The 16,840-nt window shown below is 48.9% G+C and overlaps 11 protein-coding genes across 11 annotated transcripts; 3 read left to right on the forward strand and 8 right to left on the reverse strand.

Moving 5' to 3' along the window:
• Positions 1-21: 21 nt before the first annotated feature.
• BT62DRAFT_943031 (uncharacterized protein) lies at positions 22-1,223 on the reverse strand. Its single transcript, XM_043187860.1, has 3 exons — positions 1,109-1,223; positions 870-1,059; positions 22-814 (listed from the first exon to the last, which is right to left on the reverse strand). The coding sequence occupies exons 1-3, from the start codon at positions 1,153-1,155 to the stop codon at positions 125-127; spliced, it is 927 nt and encodes a 308-aa protein (XP_043043727.1). The 5' UTR covers positions 1,156-1,223; the 3' UTR covers positions 22-124.
• A 117-nt stretch (positions 1,224-1,340) lies between these two features.
• Positions 1,341-2,638, reverse strand: BT62DRAFT_927543 (uncharacterized protein). Its single transcript, XM_043185279.1, has 8 exons — positions 2,463-2,638; positions 2,282-2,389; positions 2,154-2,234; positions 2,042-2,101; positions 1,931-1,992; positions 1,793-1,881; positions 1,591-1,743; positions 1,341-1,530 (listed from the first exon to the last, which is right to left on the reverse strand). Exons 1-8 carry the CDS (start codon positions 2,510-2,512, stop codon positions 1,405-1,407), a joined length of 729 nt encoding a protein of 242 aa, XP_043043728.1. The 5' UTR covers positions 2,513-2,638; the 3' UTR covers positions 1,341-1,404.
• Positions 2,639-3,044: 406 nt separating this feature from the next.
• Positions 3,045-4,820, reverse strand: BT62DRAFT_927546 (biotin synthase). The gene is made up of 9 exons (XM_043185280.1): positions 4,496-4,820; positions 4,404-4,424; positions 4,084-4,354; positions 3,965-4,019; positions 3,770-3,912; positions 3,647-3,722; positions 3,423-3,597; positions 3,356-3,372; positions 3,045-3,302 (listed from the first exon to the last, which is right to left on the reverse strand). Exons 1-9 carry the CDS (start codon positions 4,725-4,727, stop codon positions 3,153-3,155), a joined length of 1,140 nt encoding a protein of 379 aa, XP_043043729.1. The 5' UTR covers positions 4,728-4,820; the 3' UTR covers positions 3,045-3,152.
• A 1,611-nt stretch (positions 4,821-6,431) lies between these two features.
• On the reverse strand, positions 6,432-7,383 carry BT62DRAFT_978476 (uncharacterized protein; the record flags this gene model as incomplete). Its single annotated transcript, XM_043189347.1, has 2 exons — positions 6,432-6,908; positions 6,988-7,383. The coding sequence occupies 2 exons, from the start codon at positions 7,381-7,383 to the stop codon at positions 6,432-6,434; spliced, it is 873 nt and encodes a 290-aa protein (XP_043043730.1).
• Positions 7,384-7,420: 37 nt separating this feature from the next.
• BT62DRAFT_1001084 (uncharacterized protein) lies at positions 7,421-7,728 on the reverse strand (the record flags this gene model as incomplete). Its single annotated transcript, XM_043176693.1, has 3 exons — positions 7,421-7,545; positions 7,601-7,611; positions 7,655-7,728. The coding sequence occupies 3 exons, from the start codon at positions 7,726-7,728 to the stop codon at positions 7,421-7,423; spliced, it is 210 nt and encodes a 69-aa protein (XP_043043731.1).
• A 755-nt stretch (positions 7,729-8,483) lies between these two features.
• BT62DRAFT_978477 (uncharacterized protein) lies at positions 8,484-8,886 on the forward strand (the record flags this gene model as incomplete). Its single annotated transcript, XM_043189348.1, has 4 exons — positions 8,484-8,486; positions 8,538-8,649; positions 8,699-8,809; positions 8,861-8,886. 4 exons carry the CDS (start codon positions 8,484-8,486, stop codon positions 8,884-8,886), a joined length of 252 nt encoding a protein of 83 aa, XP_043043732.1.
• Positions 8,887-8,970: 84 nt separating this feature from the next.
• Positions 8,971-9,885, forward strand: BT62DRAFT_927549 (uncharacterized protein). Its single transcript, XM_043185281.1, has 2 exons — positions 8,971-9,770; positions 9,818-9,885. The coding sequence occupies exon 1, from the start codon at positions 9,400-9,402 to the stop codon at positions 9,601-9,603; it is 204 nt and encodes a 67-aa protein (XP_043043733.1). The 5' UTR covers positions 8,971-9,399; the 3' UTR covers positions 9,604-9,770; positions 9,818-9,885.
• Positions 9,886-9,928: 43 nt separating this feature from the next.
• Positions 9,929-11,209, reverse strand: BT62DRAFT_991250 (RING/U-box; the record flags this gene model as incomplete). The annotated part of the gene is made up of 7 exons (XM_043190272.1): positions 11,157-11,209; positions 10,982-11,095; positions 10,590-10,928; positions 10,510-10,524; positions 10,384-10,459; positions 10,157-10,323; positions 9,929-10,091 (listed from the first exon to the last, which is right to left on the reverse strand). The coding sequence occupies exons 3-7, from the start codon at positions 10,886-10,888 to the stop codon at positions 9,929-9,931; spliced, it is 720 nt and encodes a 239-aa protein (XP_043043734.1). The 5' UTR covers positions 10,889-10,928; positions 10,982-11,095; positions 11,157-11,209.
• A 527-nt stretch (positions 11,210-11,736) lies between these two features.
• On the reverse strand, positions 11,737-12,649 carry BT62DRAFT_927552 (uncharacterized protein). The gene is made up of 2 exons (XM_043185282.1): positions 12,548-12,649; positions 11,737-12,476 (listed from the first exon to the last, which is right to left on the reverse strand). The coding sequence occupies exons 1-2, from the start codon at positions 12,596-12,598 to the stop codon at positions 11,910-11,912; spliced, it is 618 nt and encodes a 205-aa protein (XP_043043735.1). The 5' UTR covers positions 12,599-12,649; the 3' UTR covers positions 11,737-11,909.
• A 124-nt stretch (positions 12,650-12,773) lies between these two features.
• BT62DRAFT_927554 (ribonuclease H-like protein) lies at positions 12,774-13,905 on the forward strand. The gene is made up of 3 exons (XM_043185283.1): positions 12,774-13,098; positions 13,151-13,375; positions 13,425-13,905. The coding sequence occupies exons 1-3, from the start codon at positions 12,795-12,797 to the stop codon at positions 13,823-13,825; spliced, it is 930 nt and encodes a 309-aa protein (XP_043043736.1). The 5' UTR covers positions 12,774-12,794; the 3' UTR covers positions 13,826-13,905.
• A 342-nt stretch (positions 13,906-14,247) lies between these two features.
• BT62DRAFT_1044009 (class III chitinase) lies at positions 14,248-16,804 on the reverse strand (the record flags this gene model as incomplete). Its single annotated transcript, XM_043178459.1, has 12 exons — positions 14,248-14,689; positions 14,747-15,030; positions 15,168-15,292; positions 15,347-15,534; positions 15,584-15,603; positions 15,660-15,704; positions 15,815-15,911; positions 15,963-16,052; positions 16,107-16,351; positions 16,403-16,486; positions 16,542-16,643; positions 16,730-16,804. 12 exons carry the CDS (start codon positions 16,802-16,804, stop codon positions 14,632-14,634), a joined length of 1,413 nt encoding a protein of 470 aa, XP_043043737.1. The 3' UTR covers positions 14,248-14,631.
• Between the last annotated feature and the right edge of the window lie 36 nt (positions 16,805-16,840).

Below are 16,840 nucleotides of genomic sequence, written 5' to 3' on the forward strand. Positions count from 1 at the left end.
GTGCTCTGTTCTGCTCAACGTGACGTCCGTAAAGCAGCCTGGCGGCAATAGATTGACAGAACGGATATACAATCATTTACAACTAACAGCAGAGCAGACACAGAAGTCAAGCAAATAGAAAATCCTACGGAACCGCCATCAACGCCGCGTCTTGCAATTCTTTCAATGCTTTCTCCCGTACCATCTGCCAGACTCCGTTCCTCTGGGCCTTGATCTCCCCTAAGCCTTCCCTGATCTCTTGCAGACGCTCGATATATTCTCTGCCGTCGTCTTGCAGTTCTCGGAGCACGCCGACGGAGCGTTCAAGATTATCTTGCTGCGTTTCCGGCGACGCGAAATGCGAGGGCTCATGTACGGGCGGCTCACTAGAGTACGAGAACAAGAACAGCTTGTGGATAGGTGGCGTCAGGTCGGGCGCACGAGCGATTCTCCTAGCTTTGTCCACATCTTCGGCACTATCGCCATCTTCGTCTTCGCGTTTCGTCACGACAGAGGTACCAGTGGGCTCCGGCTCCGGCTCCTCACTGATGACTTGCCACAGACGACCCAATGCCGCCTTCATGTTCGCCTCGCCTTCAATAAGACTATTTGTGGATTGCTCGAGTTCTTCGAGGAGGCTGGACCTGAATGTATGTGTCACGGCCTTGTCCATGACAAATGACGAGTAACTAAAGTGCTGAGACGTCGGCGGCGGGTAGGGTGAAGTAAGAGGAGGCGACGAAGAACGTAATAGATGAGGAAGGGTGGGAGGCGATGGAGATCGTTTTGTTTGCGGGAGTAGCTGTTTTAGACGCTTCCGAGCGCGCTCTTCCGCCTGTCAAGCAGAAATATGAACATGGAATTTCGTCCAGAACTGTTCCCTAACGTACCTGCCATTCTTCCATACCTGGGCTCCATGCGCTCAGTTTTCCTCGTCGTACCCATCGGGCTCCTTTCATGTCTTTCTTGCCCCAGTTCCCTAGGGCTGTACCTGCAGCCAACTCTTCAGAATCCGAATCGTATCCATAAGCGGGATAGAACCAAGCATTTTGGTCGCTGAGTGGCAGTAGGTCCTGAATTCTGCGGCAAGTAATTGAGTGGTAGGACATATTTCACAAAGACGGCGTACGAATTGTCTTCTGATGGCCCTAAACGAGGACGTTTGTGTCCGTTCATATTGAGAGGTATGTGCTGGCGGCTGGCTGGACGCGGTGGTAGATGATTTGGATGCGATAAGTCCGACATGGCTCTGCTCAACAAGTGTCAAAACGTTCCTTTCCCAAATGCCCCAAATGCCCGCCGGCAATCGGCAACTCATTTATTTGCCGAGCCCAAATACAAAAACGTTGTGGTGTGTAAACTTGTAATAATTAGGCTAAGATTACAATAAAAACCAATACATCACAAAGAACAAACCCTTCCGCTTCATGTAAAATATTCGGCATATGTAGAAGGTGGAAGTTCGCAAGGCCATTCACCACTTCTTATACATCTTTCGAACACGTCTTCGCATGATCTGAAGAGGTCTATAACTGCTCGAGCGGTTTCAAGCTGAGAAATGGGAGCGATCAGGGATCCAAGTCTCTCGCGGCGCTGAGGGGAGGAGCATACCGAATCCTCATATTGGAGGCCAATATTGCGCCCCATGAAAAAGTTTACAAGCAGGGCAAGTTGGACGATTGTTCGAGATTTTAGCTTTTGACGCAAGGGAAGGAATAAGGCAAGGTCTCGTGTAGCAATCGCTGGATGCGTCAGCCCAAGGACCTATCTACCGCGTCAGCCAGAGCGAAGATAAGAGAAAAAGACGGTGTACCGATAAGAAGTCCCATAGACAATGGCCTACGATAATTTTATCTCGAATGATGGAGGAGACGCGTGTTTGAACCTCTTGTAGAGTGGGTGCTGTTTGACTGTCAACCAAGAGAACAAGTAGGACTCCAGACGAACTGACCGCCCATGAAGGTCGATGGACTGAAGCCAGTTTCGTCTGTTCTGTAATTTTCTACTTGATGTCTAAAGGGTCGTCAGAGCCTGTAAAATAGACCATTTAAAGAGCGCCTACGTCGGTCGAACGAGGGTGTCTAAAAGTATTCGGCCCCGGTAGTCCGTAAGGGAAACACGCCTAATGGCATTGATCAGAAGGAGGACACCACATGATTCCACTGTTCACATACGCGACCATGGGTATTTCCTTGAGGGTGTCTTGAATTCTTACCGTTCCCATATACACGTGAATTTGTGAAACTGCGACGTAACTGCGGGCCATCAGCACGAATAAACGAGGGAGCATCCAAGAAGATACCTGTATGCAGGGAAATAGCGTTGCCTAGACGGCTCAAACACATCGATGTAACGAACAGCACTAGTCGCGGCATGCACATTATGCGAAGTGCCTCTCGGAAACGAAGACCTTGAACAAGGCAGAAGCAAGGTGTTAAAACGATTAAAGAGACTGAGAGAGCAAGGAGGTTGATACATTATACCTCGAAATAGAGATAAGGAGCATTACCAGCAAACAAGAAAGAGGGACCATCAACGACAGGTTGTGTCTTTGAGCATTTGGAAACGAGGACATCAAGCAAGATTTCACGCCAGCGATGGGGATTGGAGGGAGAAGTAAAGAACCGTCGTATTGACGGATCTGACGTGACACCAACTGGAAAACGAGCACTTGATCAAAAGACGCGTACCAGGCAATCTGGCTAGGGCATATTCAGGGGATCGATATCTATCTATGCCAGGAACGAAATGAGATAGATTAGGGTTCCGGTTTTCAGTCACGTCGCCTCCGGATATTCGAACGAGCGCTTGACTGTGCCATACAAGAGCAGTATTAGGACCCTTCAAAGCTTGACAGGTACAAGAAGTCAAAAAATAGAAGGAGCACTCGGATTGATGCAGGCAATACAGAATCTCTTCGCTTCATTTCAATTGGTGTCCGAGATACACTCCCCCCCAAACGATCTTGAGCGCTGTCATACATGAGGTCTAACAAAGAACACAAGCCAACCACCACATAATACATTGACGTCTAATGGTAAACACATACATTTATTCATAATCAACTCGTGTACATCCTCCGTCTGTTCTTCAGTGACGTGTACGTTCATCTACATACAAGTAATCAAGGCAGTGAAATGGATATATGTCGCTGGAATCCACTCACCATCTAATTATGTTGAAGCCCCCAGATCTGCTTCTTTCGAGCGTCTGGATGCAGCCCGGTCCGTGTTTTCAATTTGAGCATCTTCTTTCCGGGCAACGTTAATCTGTTCGAAGCTCCGCATACCTTCCAAACCCCAGCGACCCATCATTGCTTTGTCCTGTTTGACTTGTCGTTAAAATAGGCGGCCGTTCACCTTCAGTGTGAACTTACCTCGTCCCAGGGGGAGCCTGCCAACCGTGTGAGCATATTTTTCAAGTCTTCGATCATATCGACTTACAGGGAGTAGTCAGCATTTGTTCGCCCGTAAACACCGCATTTGCGCCGGCCATGAAGCACATCGCCTGCTCTGCTTCAGTGAGTGTATTTCTACCAGCTGAGAGTCTGATGATAGTAGTTGGCAGAACCATCCGTGCTGTAGCAATTGTCCGAACAAGAATCTGATGGGAAACAGGCTATAACATCCATGAGCGCCAAACCTTGGTGCAAAAAAAAACCATCTACTTCATTGTCCTCAAGCGGAGTCCCAGGAATAGGCACCAAGGCATTGACAGGAAAGGATTCGGGGTGTTCAGGCATCCTAAAACACGCCGCTTAATGAAGTCCCAAGACGTAGTAGTGTCATACCTTGAAACCTCCCAGATGAGCCCAACTCTGTCAGCGTCTTTTTCACCAAGGCCTAATATTCCTCCGGAACACACACTAATCCCAGCCTGACGGACAGCCTCTATGGTGTCTAATCGATCATCGTAGGTCCGAGATGTAATGACCTAGAAAGACACTGAGAAAGCAGTCCATTATTTAACAAATGAAGGAAAGTACTTCAGGGTAGAACTCTCGCGAAGTGTCGAGGTTGTGATTGTACGCCGTCAAACCACTGTGACAGTACTCATTTAATTGCCCGTGCAAAGCAGAGATATAGTAGGAAAAGTAGTCCTTACGCCTCTTTTAGTTGACGAGCCTGCTCTGGGGACAACATACCAAGAGTGGTGCAGACTTCCATCCCCATGCCGCGGACCTCTCGGACCATGTCCAGGATTCTTTCAAAGCCACGTTTACGTCCAGAAAGATCGCGCCATGCAGCCCCCATACAGAAACGGGTACTGCCATTTTCTTTTGCTTTGCGAGCGGCCTCTATCACGGGCTCGACATCGAGGAGGCGCGAAGCTTTAATGCTGGTATCATGCCGGGACGATTGGGAGCAGTAGGAACCTTATGATGCGGTTCATATCGGATCCGGACTGACAGCGAACGCACTTACAGTCTTCAGAACATCCTCCAGCTTCATAAACGAGGTTCGTTGGGATAAATTTAGTCAATGAATTGGGGGTGATAGAGCGGACCGCGACGTACTTTTGATGCTCATGAGGGTACAGAGCTGTATTTTGTTGGGATCATGGTGCTGCCTGTGCACAGAAGCAGCACGGAAGACGAGATCGAGAAGAGGGGAATCGTAAATTTGTTGGATCTCTTGTTTCGTCCAGTCGTGTCGCGTCACCCGGTTGGACGGGAAGGAGGCTGGGGAAGCGTGGGTCGCCAGCGTTCGTGTCGACGTGAGCGACCTCCAGGCAGCAGAACGAAACATTACGGTGGTACAGGCAATTCCGGATGCTGGCAGTGAGGAGGCTAGGCAGGTCGTGGTCGGAGGGTAACAAGGGCGACAAGAAATTGGGGAGATCGAAAGCCCAAATCTGATTCCGATCGCATCACTGCACGTGAGGCAGTTAGCCCCTATCTTTTACCGTCTGGGCCCCGACTCCGCGTTCCTCGTATTCATTTTATCAAGCAATCCAACAACGACGCAAGCGGCTGTTATTCAACTTGTTGGACAACAAAACCGTCCTTGGAGCTTCTACTTTCATCTCGACACCTGGAATATTGACTGCTTACTTTATCGCGGATCAGGAGTGGACGTCCGTGTCCTGATTTCATTTCCGAGGTTCACGTCTGGCAGCCAGACAATTACAAAAACATCGGAGTAAGAGTATATTAACGATATAAGTATATATGAGTGGACAACTCGGTAGCATGGAGCATACGACAATTAAGTTATTTATGATACAGGAATCACTTCGGGGGATGTAGATTCAGTCGAATTGTTGTTGTTAAGCTAGCTTTCCTCGTTAAGATAATAATATATATAAATATATATATTGATGTCCTTGTGCTCTAGCCGCTCGCCACGGCTGTCATCTACAGAAAATTTTGCGAAATCCGCCAGTAGAATGCCTGAAAACACTAATTAAATGTGAGCTTTCGACTAAAAAACACAGAATTGCTGTCTAACTGTCATAGCTTCACTGACTCTGGAGTGTCGTGCGCCAGTCTCCTGCATTGGCGTAACATCGGCCGACGGGGACCTTTGTAATAGTAGAAGTTTCTGGTATTCTTCTCCTTTCGTTTACGAAGGTTACTCCATTGTCGGAGCGTGTATTCTGCTAATTGGTGAGAGTATATCTGTTTCTTTTCTTCGAGAGTGGGACGAATCATTGGTGGCGAGAGAGACTTCCCATTATATATATGCCTGCGCGCTCCATCGACTGCATAATGACGTTCAAAGTTGCCACAGCCTCGGCGTTTTTCATCGAACATATGCTATTGCAATAGCAACAGTTTGATTCGCCGTGTTCATTCAAAATAAAGCTTACATCAAGGAACATTCAAAATGTCCTGAAGATCTACAGGTTGATGATTTCAAACAGAAATTTTGCAATAATTCTTAGATAGGGCTGACGCAGCTTGCGGGTCTCACAGTGGAATTGGTCGACATCTCAAAGTTCGGTCATGTCTTGACGCGCAATATATAGGCAGGAATGTTCAAATGTTTTAGAATCACCGTTCTCGCTCACAAGTTACGCCAGGCCAGCCAATGCAGAGTTAGGTAGCATACAACAACGTAGGGGTACAAGGTAGTAAGCCAAGTCGTCGTAATGCAACGTAAAGTATTATAAGTAGTAGACAAGGCATCTACCGATAAGACAGTGAAACCCGAAGAGTTAAAAAGACTTATACAGAATAGGGAATTAAATGCTACACACATTCGCGAGAGCAAAGGCACAGATAATGTTGTATCAATAGTTGTAAGAAAGAAAAGATGTGATAATGTAGTGTTCAACTGAGAACTTGAGAATGTCCAAGGTGTCGTCGAAGGTCGAGAGCGGATATATTTTCGTGAAAGGACGTCGAAAGTGAAGCTATAAAATGAGCGTGAGGATTGCACGTCAAGTAAGGTCGTCAAGCAAGCATCGAAATGTAGAACATTATCGGTGGAATGTCATGGTTTGTTCTTTTAAAAGTGAACGGTGCGCCAGTAGCCGGCGGGGGCTTTGTTGGAGGGCTTCTTCGCTTTGGCTGAGGGTGAGCCACCAAGCATAACACCACCAGTAAGAACAGTGGTCTTCCCCCCATCATACGGAGTCACCTCGGTCTTAGAGGTATCCACAAAGACGCGGGAAGTCCTTGCCTTCTCACGCCTCGACTGCGAGGACGTGGATGTGGATGTGGGTGTAGATGAGCCCGATGATTCCGAGCCAACCGAGTCAGATGACGAAAATGAGTAGCTCGAGCTCGAGTTGGACGAGCGGGAGCTGCAACGCGAATGGCTGGAGATGGAGGACAAAGGAGAAGTAGACCGAGGGATGGGAAAATGAGGAACGACGGGAGTCATCCAGGTGGGCGCGTTCATTTCATCTGCGATCATGTCGAAGAGCCGCTCATCAGTATCGCAGTCCTCTTCAAGGAGCTGCTGCGCGACAGTCTTAGAGTTCTAAAGTTGCAGACACGTAAACATGGGTGATGCGACAGAGAGAGATGCATGAGCTTACCGCGACGCTAATGGACGGTACCATGGAGAAAGGACCTTCAGCAGCCCAAATAGTAACAGTCTCGTTGCCGCTTCCTACACGCATATAGACGCAGCCGGGGTCGACGCAGAAGTCGAACTCACAGCCCCCAAGACGGGCGATCCAATCAAACCATTGAATGCCCGTAGCAAGACATGCGGAGTACACAACGCGAGGGGGAAGGCAGTCTGGGCTGAGGGTAAGGCAACGACGACCTGAGCCGCTAAGGGGCTCAAAAGGGACCCAGGACGGGGCGTAATGGGCGGTGAGGTTGGCTTCGAGGACAAGCTGCAGCTTGATAATAGTTGTCGCTGGGTAGGCAGACATCAAGGGACGCGTAAGGAAGGAAACGGCATGGGCGACGGCGACGGAGACACTGATAGAGGAAGAAAAGGCCATGACGAATTATTTAAGAGGATGTAGCTGCTTGAGTGAATTAGAACTTGAGGGTATGCAAGGGTATCGTCCAGCGATGAGAAATGCGGGTAGATGCACGCGTAAGGATAAAGAAGGACAAAAGATTAAACGTTATAAACGTTGAAGAGAAAGCGTAGCGGAAATCTATCACTGCAGTCAGTCGGCGGCTAGCAAAGGGCTACAAGTGAATGCAACGCACCTAACGGAAGCCTAAGAGCGAAATGAAAAGAGTCCGTCAGGGTATGTGCCATACTGAATACGAAGAAGGGAACTGACCTTGGTCGTACAAGAAAACAAGCGGGGAGCTGGGAAGACAAGAGAGCGCATGGCAGGCCTTTTATATATATTTCATTATTCGTTCGACGCAGCACAATGCACTACGGGAGCAACAAAAGCGATTCCTTTCTTGGCTTCCCGACCACGTGCGAGAACAAAAGGACATCTTCCTATTGTCTTTGTTTTCGTAAAGGCAATCCTTGTACTATTTGCTGGATAGCTTCGTATTCCGTATCATCTCCCGTACCTTGAGCCTTTTGTACTTTGTAGGTCTAGCTTGTGCGTCGCTAGGCCAAGGACAATGCTCGCACTACAGGATCAATCCGGCCGCCCAAGACTGCTTCACAGCTCCCCCGTTCTGTTCCCACTGGCAGGTTATGATACGAGTCTATTGTTTTGTGGCGTTCTGACATCGCAAACCCGAGATAACAGCAAAGGCGCAGTAAATACGCTGTGGACAGAAGCCGCGAAGGAACAGGCAATACCCGTTATGCCGAAATCGATTTTCAAACCCCGCAGAACCATGTTCGTAGGTGGATCCTATTATGCAGAAGGGAATTCGCATGAGTATAGCAAAGGATATCAGACAGCACACTGTAAGCCAAAGGGAGAAGTTTCGGAGCCCAAGTAAATGTGCAGCGGAGAGAAAATTGGAAGCACGTGATGCAGTTCCAGGGATAAGGTTCAATCTCCGATTCAAATGACAGACCCTAGGCTTTAGAGTGTGAATCGGTCGTCGTCATCGTCGCCGCCGTGCACTCTCTCTCAAAAAAAAGCGAGTCCTTTTGTTATCTTGCTGCTTCACCATGGTGTGTATTTTTCAGCATTTCCCTGGCATCTCTGAATATCCATGTCTGCAGACTCTTGCTGTCGATCTCCTCAACCCCTCCCCCGAACTCGAAAAACGCCAACACAAGCTCAAGCGGCTCGTGCAGTCACCTAACAGCTACTTCATGGACGTCAAATGCCCCGGTACGTGTTCTCGAAGTGTCGCCGTGGGCGCCTGCTTATACTTGCGTAGGATGCTTTGCCATCACCACCGTATTCTCGCACGCTCAGACAGTCGTCATCTGTGGTTCGTGTGCCAGCATTCTATGCCAACCAACTGGAGGTCGGGCTCGTCTGACGGAGGGTATGCTTCGTTTGAGTATATTCTATCATGCGGTCCTCAATATCTTCACAGGTTGCTCTTTCCGTAAAAAGAACTAAACGCATACATCTTCATTCACATTTGCTCTTTGCATCTCGATGGCATTCCACCATGATATTTCGTTGCTCTTCCTTGTACCCCCCCTCCGCTCGTGTATGCTTGAATACATGCCTATAATGCTTTGGTACCCGGAGTAATCAATTTCAGGCCGATATATCAGGTGGCATGTTTTGTGTCAAAGCTTCATTCTACGGGATCATAATTTTGGCCTTGGGAATGTGAGGATTCTGCCGCTAATAATTGCTTGCAATGTCGGTGAATACAAGGATGGGCTACATTGCCATCTCTGACTCGACTAAAAATTCGGTACCGGAGGCAAGACGGCGCCTGTCGACTCGGACTTGGTTCTTTTGGTGAGGGGACTACTACTTTGGACTTGCATGGGGTGTCGCCATCACCACTTGCTGTTATTTCTGACTCGTACATTCGGTCCCGCAAATGAATAAATAACAGCCTTCATTACCATCCCTCACAGATTCAATACACCGATTGCAATTTACTTACTGCTCACAATGCCCTTTCTCAGCGGTCGCGGATACACCTCAGAATTAAAGGTCGTCCAGCTCAATACCGCAATTGCCTACCTCCAGGCCGTCAAAGAGACCTTTCACGATCAGCCTGCCGTCTACACCCACTTTTCGGCGCTGTTGCAGAATTCGTCAGTCATAATTCATACTCTTGTGTCATTCCGTGACCGACAGCTCTTCGCAAAGTGAGGGTTACGATGTGATCATGTCGACAGCGGCGACACTCTTTCGTGACTATCCTCACCTCATTGAAGCATTGAACCCTTTCCTTCGATCTCCCTGTCTCGTGGAGTACAATGCAAGGACCCGCCTCACAACAATTACCAGCTCCAGTGGCATAAAATACCAGATTTGAGGTAACGTTTTATCACAAGTCTGCGTAAACTCTCTCATACATTTCCAGTGAATGTTTGACAAGGGTACATTTCTATCCATCCAGCGCATACAACATATAATTGTACAGTAGTGTCCATCTTGAGTCGTAATTTCATTGTAAAAAAAAAGTGGTCTAGAACTAGCGTCCAAAGAGGTAGCCCATGGGGGTTGTAGTTGTAGCGACTAGTTGTTCCGATTCCGAGTCATAGCTTTCGTCTTGGCTGCTATCCTCGTCGCTGTCCAATATTAGAATGGCTCGTACGCGATGCCGTTTGTCCTCCTGCAGCTTCGATTTCCATTTCCTGCCAAACCCCAGAATTCATGAAAAGGAAACAAACGACGTGTAAAAGCAGGCGAAAATACTCACTTCTTCCTGGCCTCTCTTTCAGCATATTTGCTTCTACGACGCTTCCATTCTTCATTGCCCTCTGTACAAGCAAGTTGATCGAGATATGTTTCCACCAGACTGTTTATGGCGACATTGGGCACCATCCGAGGGGCATTGAGTTTGCCGCGACACGAAGGGCAATCCCTCTGTGCGGGCGGGTCAACATATATTAAGATGGTCAAATTGACAAGAATGGTTGAGCAGACCTTGACCTCGACCCATTGGCTGAGACATTCGCCGCAGAAGCTGTGGCCGCAAGGTACACATACATGTGCGGCGACCCTAGTCACGAAAAACTGAATGCGCAGCCACGCTGATTCGGAGAAACATACAAGAAATCTTGACAGCTACGCCGCATCGAAGATCCATTGTAAGATGACATGGATCTACATTAGAAATTCGAATTACCCACATGGGACATTCGAGGTCTGCATGGTACGCTTTTAGATAACTATTCAATAATGACTCGCCGGCTTGGGGGGGGTTATGGGCCTTCATTTTCCCCTTTTTGCATGGCAATCGTGATTGAGAGTCATTACGAGGCCGCTTGCCTTTTCCACTTTGAAGCGAGCCGGTGGAAGAGTCAGTATTGAGGTCACGCTGGGAGAGCGGCAGAGCTGCAGGCGCGGTGAGAATGTGAGAATGTGGTTGACTATTATTATACCGGGCTGTTCTTACTGTTGGTCCGGACGACAGGGGGAGGCGCCACATTAGGAGGTTTATTTTGGGCTAACACGATGGGCCGACATGACTAAAAACAAGTGTGAGTGTGAGAAACAGACAAAGATGGACAAGAATATTCACCACAAATCAATGTTGTTGTAATCAACAGATAGTTTGAAGACGTGAGATATTGACCGGAATGAAACCTGTTTCACTTACGCAAGGCCTGGAGTGCTGACTGGTGTGAAGGGCCTGCTACTGAAAGGAAAACAGTGATAATTAGGTAACATATTTGGCCGCTTGCGGGATGACTCGCCTGGGTGGGCTAGTGGAGTGACATTCTGTTGATTTATGTGTGAAGGTGCTACTACTTGATGTGAACAATTTGTCCTTGTACTCGCTGAGACGACTGACCTGGCTGAAACTGGGTTTGGAGTCTCTCGTATCCTATTCTTGTCTGTTCGTCCAGCAGGTTCCAAGCTGCCTCATCAAAGTCTAAAAATTCATCTTCGGTGTAAAAAGAGCTGTCCCGTTGTGGAGGCGGTGGTACTGTCAATTGTTGCACGATCGCAGCATCGAATGCAAGCCATGCGGACTCGCTAATGTTGTCGAATCCATCGTCGTTGCTGAATTCGTCATCAGACATGATGGTAGTAGCAACTGAAAGAAAGAGAATAATAACTCGACGCGTCTCGGAGGCAGACGAACTTTTGATTATGTAAGCGGTCGGCATGTGAAACGCCAAGGGGCCCGAGGTCAGCAGGTGTGCCTAGATGGGCTATATTTAGATTGACCAAGAATATCTGGCGGGCGGTTGCCAAAGATAGATGATGCCAAGCCTTCTTGGCCTGTTCTGAGTTTCAACTTGAGGTCTTGGCGCCCTATTTTTAGATCATGGGAAGTACTTTCAAGAATACTCTGCAAAATTTTTGCGCAGTACTAGCAGCGAACAGTATTGGTAGTGGGATAAGCAATATGTACAGTATGGGTACAGTAAGGGAATAAATAACGAGATTCAGCGAAGGCGAAGAGTAGCAACAGTTGGGCAAGTTGTAGGATGAAACGGATATCAAGACATGGTCATGGGGTAATCTCGGGCCTTGGATCTTTCGTCAGATATGTCGCTCAGCTGGGTGATAGTATCTCGCTCGAGCTCTGGGACGCGGCCGTTGGAGAGGAGGGCGCCTATAGCCATGGACGGCCGGATAGCACGGGGGGAGTAATCTGCCGCAGATGACGAAGAGGATGTCGGGGAATAGGGCGATGGTGGATGTCTTGGCGGTGACTGCGACTTGCCACGGTGCCTTTTACGAGCACGAGTGTCTGCCATTGGTGGCAAAGCGTACGGTGAATCGCTCCGCTGGTGGCGAGACTGACGGTGGGGAACAAGCAAATGATGCTGCTGAGGGGGGGAATGCGACGTCGAAGGCGTCGGGTAATGGGAGATGTGTGGCGACGGCAGATAGGACGACGTGTGTCGCTGAACGTCTATCAAGGTGCGTAGGAGCGCGGCCCGTTCTGCCTGGCTGTGTTCTTCAGCCGTCTTTGCCTTGAGCATGGCAAGCAGCATGTCGCGGTCGCCATCCCCCTTCGCACGATATGCGTCGAGAATTTCTCGCACGGTAGGAGGAGGTGGCTACGGGCAAAGAGATATATATATATGAGTACAGAGGTGCAGTGGGGGGGAGAAATAAAATAAAAACATGCCTGGCTGAGGGAGTCGTGGGCGGCGGTGAATAGGTCGAGTTGGGAAGCCATGAGTGAGAGGGAGAGAGAAAGAAAGCAGCAGCACAACCGACGCTGCAATATATAATCATTATTTGGTCTTGGCAGCTTTCTATTTTTAACGCCAAGTAAACTCTACATGCTCTGCGCTATTTTTGGCCGCCCCGACCATCGGCAAACACGTGATATTCGTCCCTTCCTTCGGCCCCTTTCTTCCACAGTCACCGCCATGTCGGCCGTTCCCATCTACGACTGGTGCCCCGGCGCCCTCCCCTACTACATCACCTCCGCCCTCGCTGCCGACGCCATCATCGCCCGCTACCTCGAGCACTACGTTGGCCACGTCGGCTTCGACCTCGAATGGAAGCCCACTTTTGCTCGTGGCGCCCGTGAGAATCCAGTCGCCCTCGTCCAGATCGCTACAGCGACCGACGTCTTTCTCTTCCATCTCTCTGCCATGTCTACTGTACCAGCCTCTTTGATGCGCTTCCTGCAGAACAGCTCAATCATCAAGGTGGGCGTCGGCATCCAAAGTCCGTCATTCTTGCAGTTGTGCTCTCCTCTTCTGAGCTTAGTCTTTTCCAGACGACGTCAAAAAACTCTACAATGACTACAGACTCTCGGTGTTGTCTTGTGTAGACCTTAGCATGTTTGCTAGGTCTGTCGACAACCCCTCTTGGAATGGCCCCTTCAAGAATCCCATCGGTCTTGCCAGGCTCGTTTCCACCTATCTTGGTTCTGCGCTATCCAAAGGCTCTATCACAAGGAGCAATTGGGAAGCTTTTCCGCTCTCTTTAGCGCAAAAGCGATGTAAGCTTTCCTATTTCTTCTCATGCCAAAGCCCACGATGCATAAATAGATGCGGCCAACGATGCGCACGCCGGTTATGCAGTCTATTCCCACCTCCGTGCCCTAGATCGTGAACGAGAAACACCCATCAAGCAGTCATACTACTCCTTCCATGCCATTCTCGGCCGTCTCTACCATATTCCTATTCCAAACCCAGAGCAAGTCTCTTCATCTCACAACGATATCTGGGGGCTCAGTGCCACCTCGCGTCTTGTCGAGTGGTTTCCCAGAAATCCAGAATATGATCCTGATCCCCCTCCACCTTCCAAGGCACCCAAGACTTCGGATGAACAAGCCGAATCACCAAAGGACACCTCTGCAGAGCCTCCCAATAAATTTTCTCCTTTTCGGGGCAAAGGTACGTATAAACGGAGGCGTAATAAACCTCGCTCTGCTTCACTTCTGGTGTAGCTACTACTACCTATGTAGGTAGGATCTGATAATGAGTCGAATCTATGAATCGGACCTTGGGTTTATCCATTGGCTCCCGCACATGCCTATTGCAAGTTTCAGGGTTATCCTTGGGGTAATGACCTGCATAATCGTCTCGCCATGGCATCAGTTTTCTGCCCATGAGAACGTACATGACAGGCATACGTACAAAGCTAAGTAAAAACACCCTTGAGCGCTTGGCAACTGGTTGTACCGATTCGGACAAGTCGACACTGCTCTGATTTTCATAATTGTCGCGTCATGTTTGTGCCTTCGTCGTTACTCCGGGCCCCTCTGCAGTCCAGGTCGTTCGGTCTGATTCGCGCAGCACTGGTACCATTGCCCTGGAACTATGTATTGGTGCCCATCGCCGGATTTGAATTAAACGAAAGCCTAAGGCTATCACTGCATCTCGGGGTGCATACGTAACGAAATCGACATTCTATCGTCGCTATCCTCGATGGCCCTATTTCTGTTCTGTGTCGTCTCAGATAAGTGGGTGCAGTACGGCTGGTTGGCAAATGAATGCAAAGAATCGAAAATGAACTCGTCATCTACACTGTAATACATGCCATCATATCCATAATTCTAGAGGTACTCCCACCCTAGCTCCTACAAGGCATCGTCCCGCGAAAAGTAGCCTGACCCTCGAGCACCTGTCGAGGTGGGCTTGGGTGCCGGTGAGACTTTCCTCAGCGACACACATGCACCTTGATCGACCCAAACGCCCGCGGACCCTGCACACACAAGATCGATTCTATCAACACCACAGATGCACCCGCGGTTCACTCACCTCCGGGAGTATCACCTTGCGTCCACCACTTCGCGGTCCACAAATGGGAACTAGGATGTCCATCAGCTTCGCGGAGTCGAAAAGAGAATTTGAATCAAGGTACGAACTTGTATACTGCTTGATCACCACTAACATAAATCGTCGTGCCTTCCCATTCGTCTACTCCCGTGCAGGCTCCTCCAGAGGTGGGAGTGCTTCCAGCGGAGGTAGTAGTAGTAGTAGCCGTGGTCGTCGTGGGGTTCCCTCCATTTGAACCAGAGCCAGAACAGGCGCTAACTAAAAGAAAACCGCTGTATTCTGTACCTTGGACAGATAGAAGTGGAAGAGACGAACTGGCACTCCAATCTCCATTAGGATTGCTCGCAGGCTCCGACTGAGTCCACCACTTTGCCTGCGGATGAATGCGTATTATTTACGTCTAAGGAGTAAGAGATAACACGCTCACGGACCTCCCATATATATCTATAAATAGGATGCTTAGTCCGTGCAGCGAATACGATACGAAGGAACTTACCCGTTGTATGAGACTGTCGAGGAGGCTATATAGACACTTCCAGTGGAGTAATTGGCGGCAGAACAAGCTGGATAGGTAAATCCCACTCCACCGGCCGCTGCAAGGGCTTCCTTTATGGCCAGGTCGTAGCGATCATTCGCTGTTTGATATCAAGATATAGTCAAAAGAGTATCATAAGGGATCGAGAACCGACCGTAAGCCTGTGAAGCATCCCAGAGCATCACGCCTCCGAAAGACGGGAAGCTATTCCGCATCTGCACAGCAATTTCGCTCAGAGTTCCGATGTCGACGTATCCTGATCCTGCAGCAGTTGATGAAGCCGGTGCACCAATATAGACCTTGACATCAGGGTTGAGGCTCGTGTTACGAGCCCAAGCATCCCTATTGATGCCGTATATTTAAAGTTGGGTATCAAATGCGGCCAACTCACCAGATTCCAAAGTTCCAATTCTGCAAAGGTGGACGTGAGATGCTATCAAACTGCAAGAAAGACAGTCATATCCTACCGAAGCTTCCCCAAAGTTTGTCAGACCACAAGGGTTGTTGTAGAACTGTGCATCGTAACATCTTATATGTCTTGATCTTCCGCTAATATTTCACGTACCTGGACTACAGAATGATGAAAATGAATTAATGCTAGGGGAATAACAAAATGACCAACACGCGTACCATATATTGCGTCGAAGCTGGCAGCATTCAGAACACCGCTCAGCGCAGCATCAGGAAAAACGCATTGTGGCGCAGCTGTAATATAATACCTTTGCCACTCTAATTTCAAGAGGAAATCCCAACTGATAATTACGACTCACGATTTCGATGTGCCAGTAGCCAATGATCTTAATTCATTCACAAACGCAGGATAACTTGACGACGTCCCGCCTTCAATGTCCAGGTCGACACTACGCCACATTGATGTCAGACTTATTTATCACGTCAAAGGGCGAGTTTCATACCCATCTAAAATTGCACTACCAAATGGCCGGGTGTCTGAAGTTCCTCCAAGGAACAGGTTCCAAATTGTGTTGGCGAACTGAACGGCCTGGCTGTCAGAGCTGAATCCTACAGAGCCAGTTGCTCCACCAAGACTGAGAGTTACGATTTTCCCCTTTGCTTGGCAAGTGGCAATGTCTGTGGCCAACAAAGAACAGTCAGCCAATTCTGTCCCAGGGAATGTGGTGTTATCGACGTTATTACAAGTCTATCATGGTTCAGCTTATACGAAGCTCCATAGGGAGGATGCAAAGCGTACGTTTGCGAGGTTGATTGAGGGCAGACCACCTGTTCCAAAGAATACGTTGAGGAACGCCAATGGAAAGACATCTATCGCGTCGTCCTTGAGAAGTTTGGTCACCAGGATATCGTAGGGCGCTTTGGAAGGATAAACACACATTGCAGTAGAAAGAGAGCGTTTGTTGATAGTTGGCGGTATCAGAGTGAGTTGCACCGTAAGAGTTCTGGCCCCAGTATCTGGCGAACAGTTCAGAGAAAGGCTACAAAGGCTTCAGAGCCGTACACAACGGTCTAGCGGAGTAAAGCATCAACGAGTGGAAGATTACAACGGAGTATGTCGACGTACGTTGTCGTATCGTGAGTTATCAAATGCCAGGACGACGGATATCCCAACGACAGCGAGAAGTGTGAGTAGTAGCATCCTGAGCGCTGAAATAGAATGAGCAGTGGGGGACAA

The sequence above is a fragment of the Guyanagaster necrorhizus genome (assembly GCF_019112545.1).
Source record: "Guyanagaster necrorhizus MCA 3950 unplaced genomic scaffold BT62scaffold_4, whole genome shotgun sequence".
NCBI lineage: Eukaryota > Fungi > Basidiomycota > Agaricomycetes > Agaricales > Physalacriaceae > Guyanagaster > Guyanagaster necrorhizus.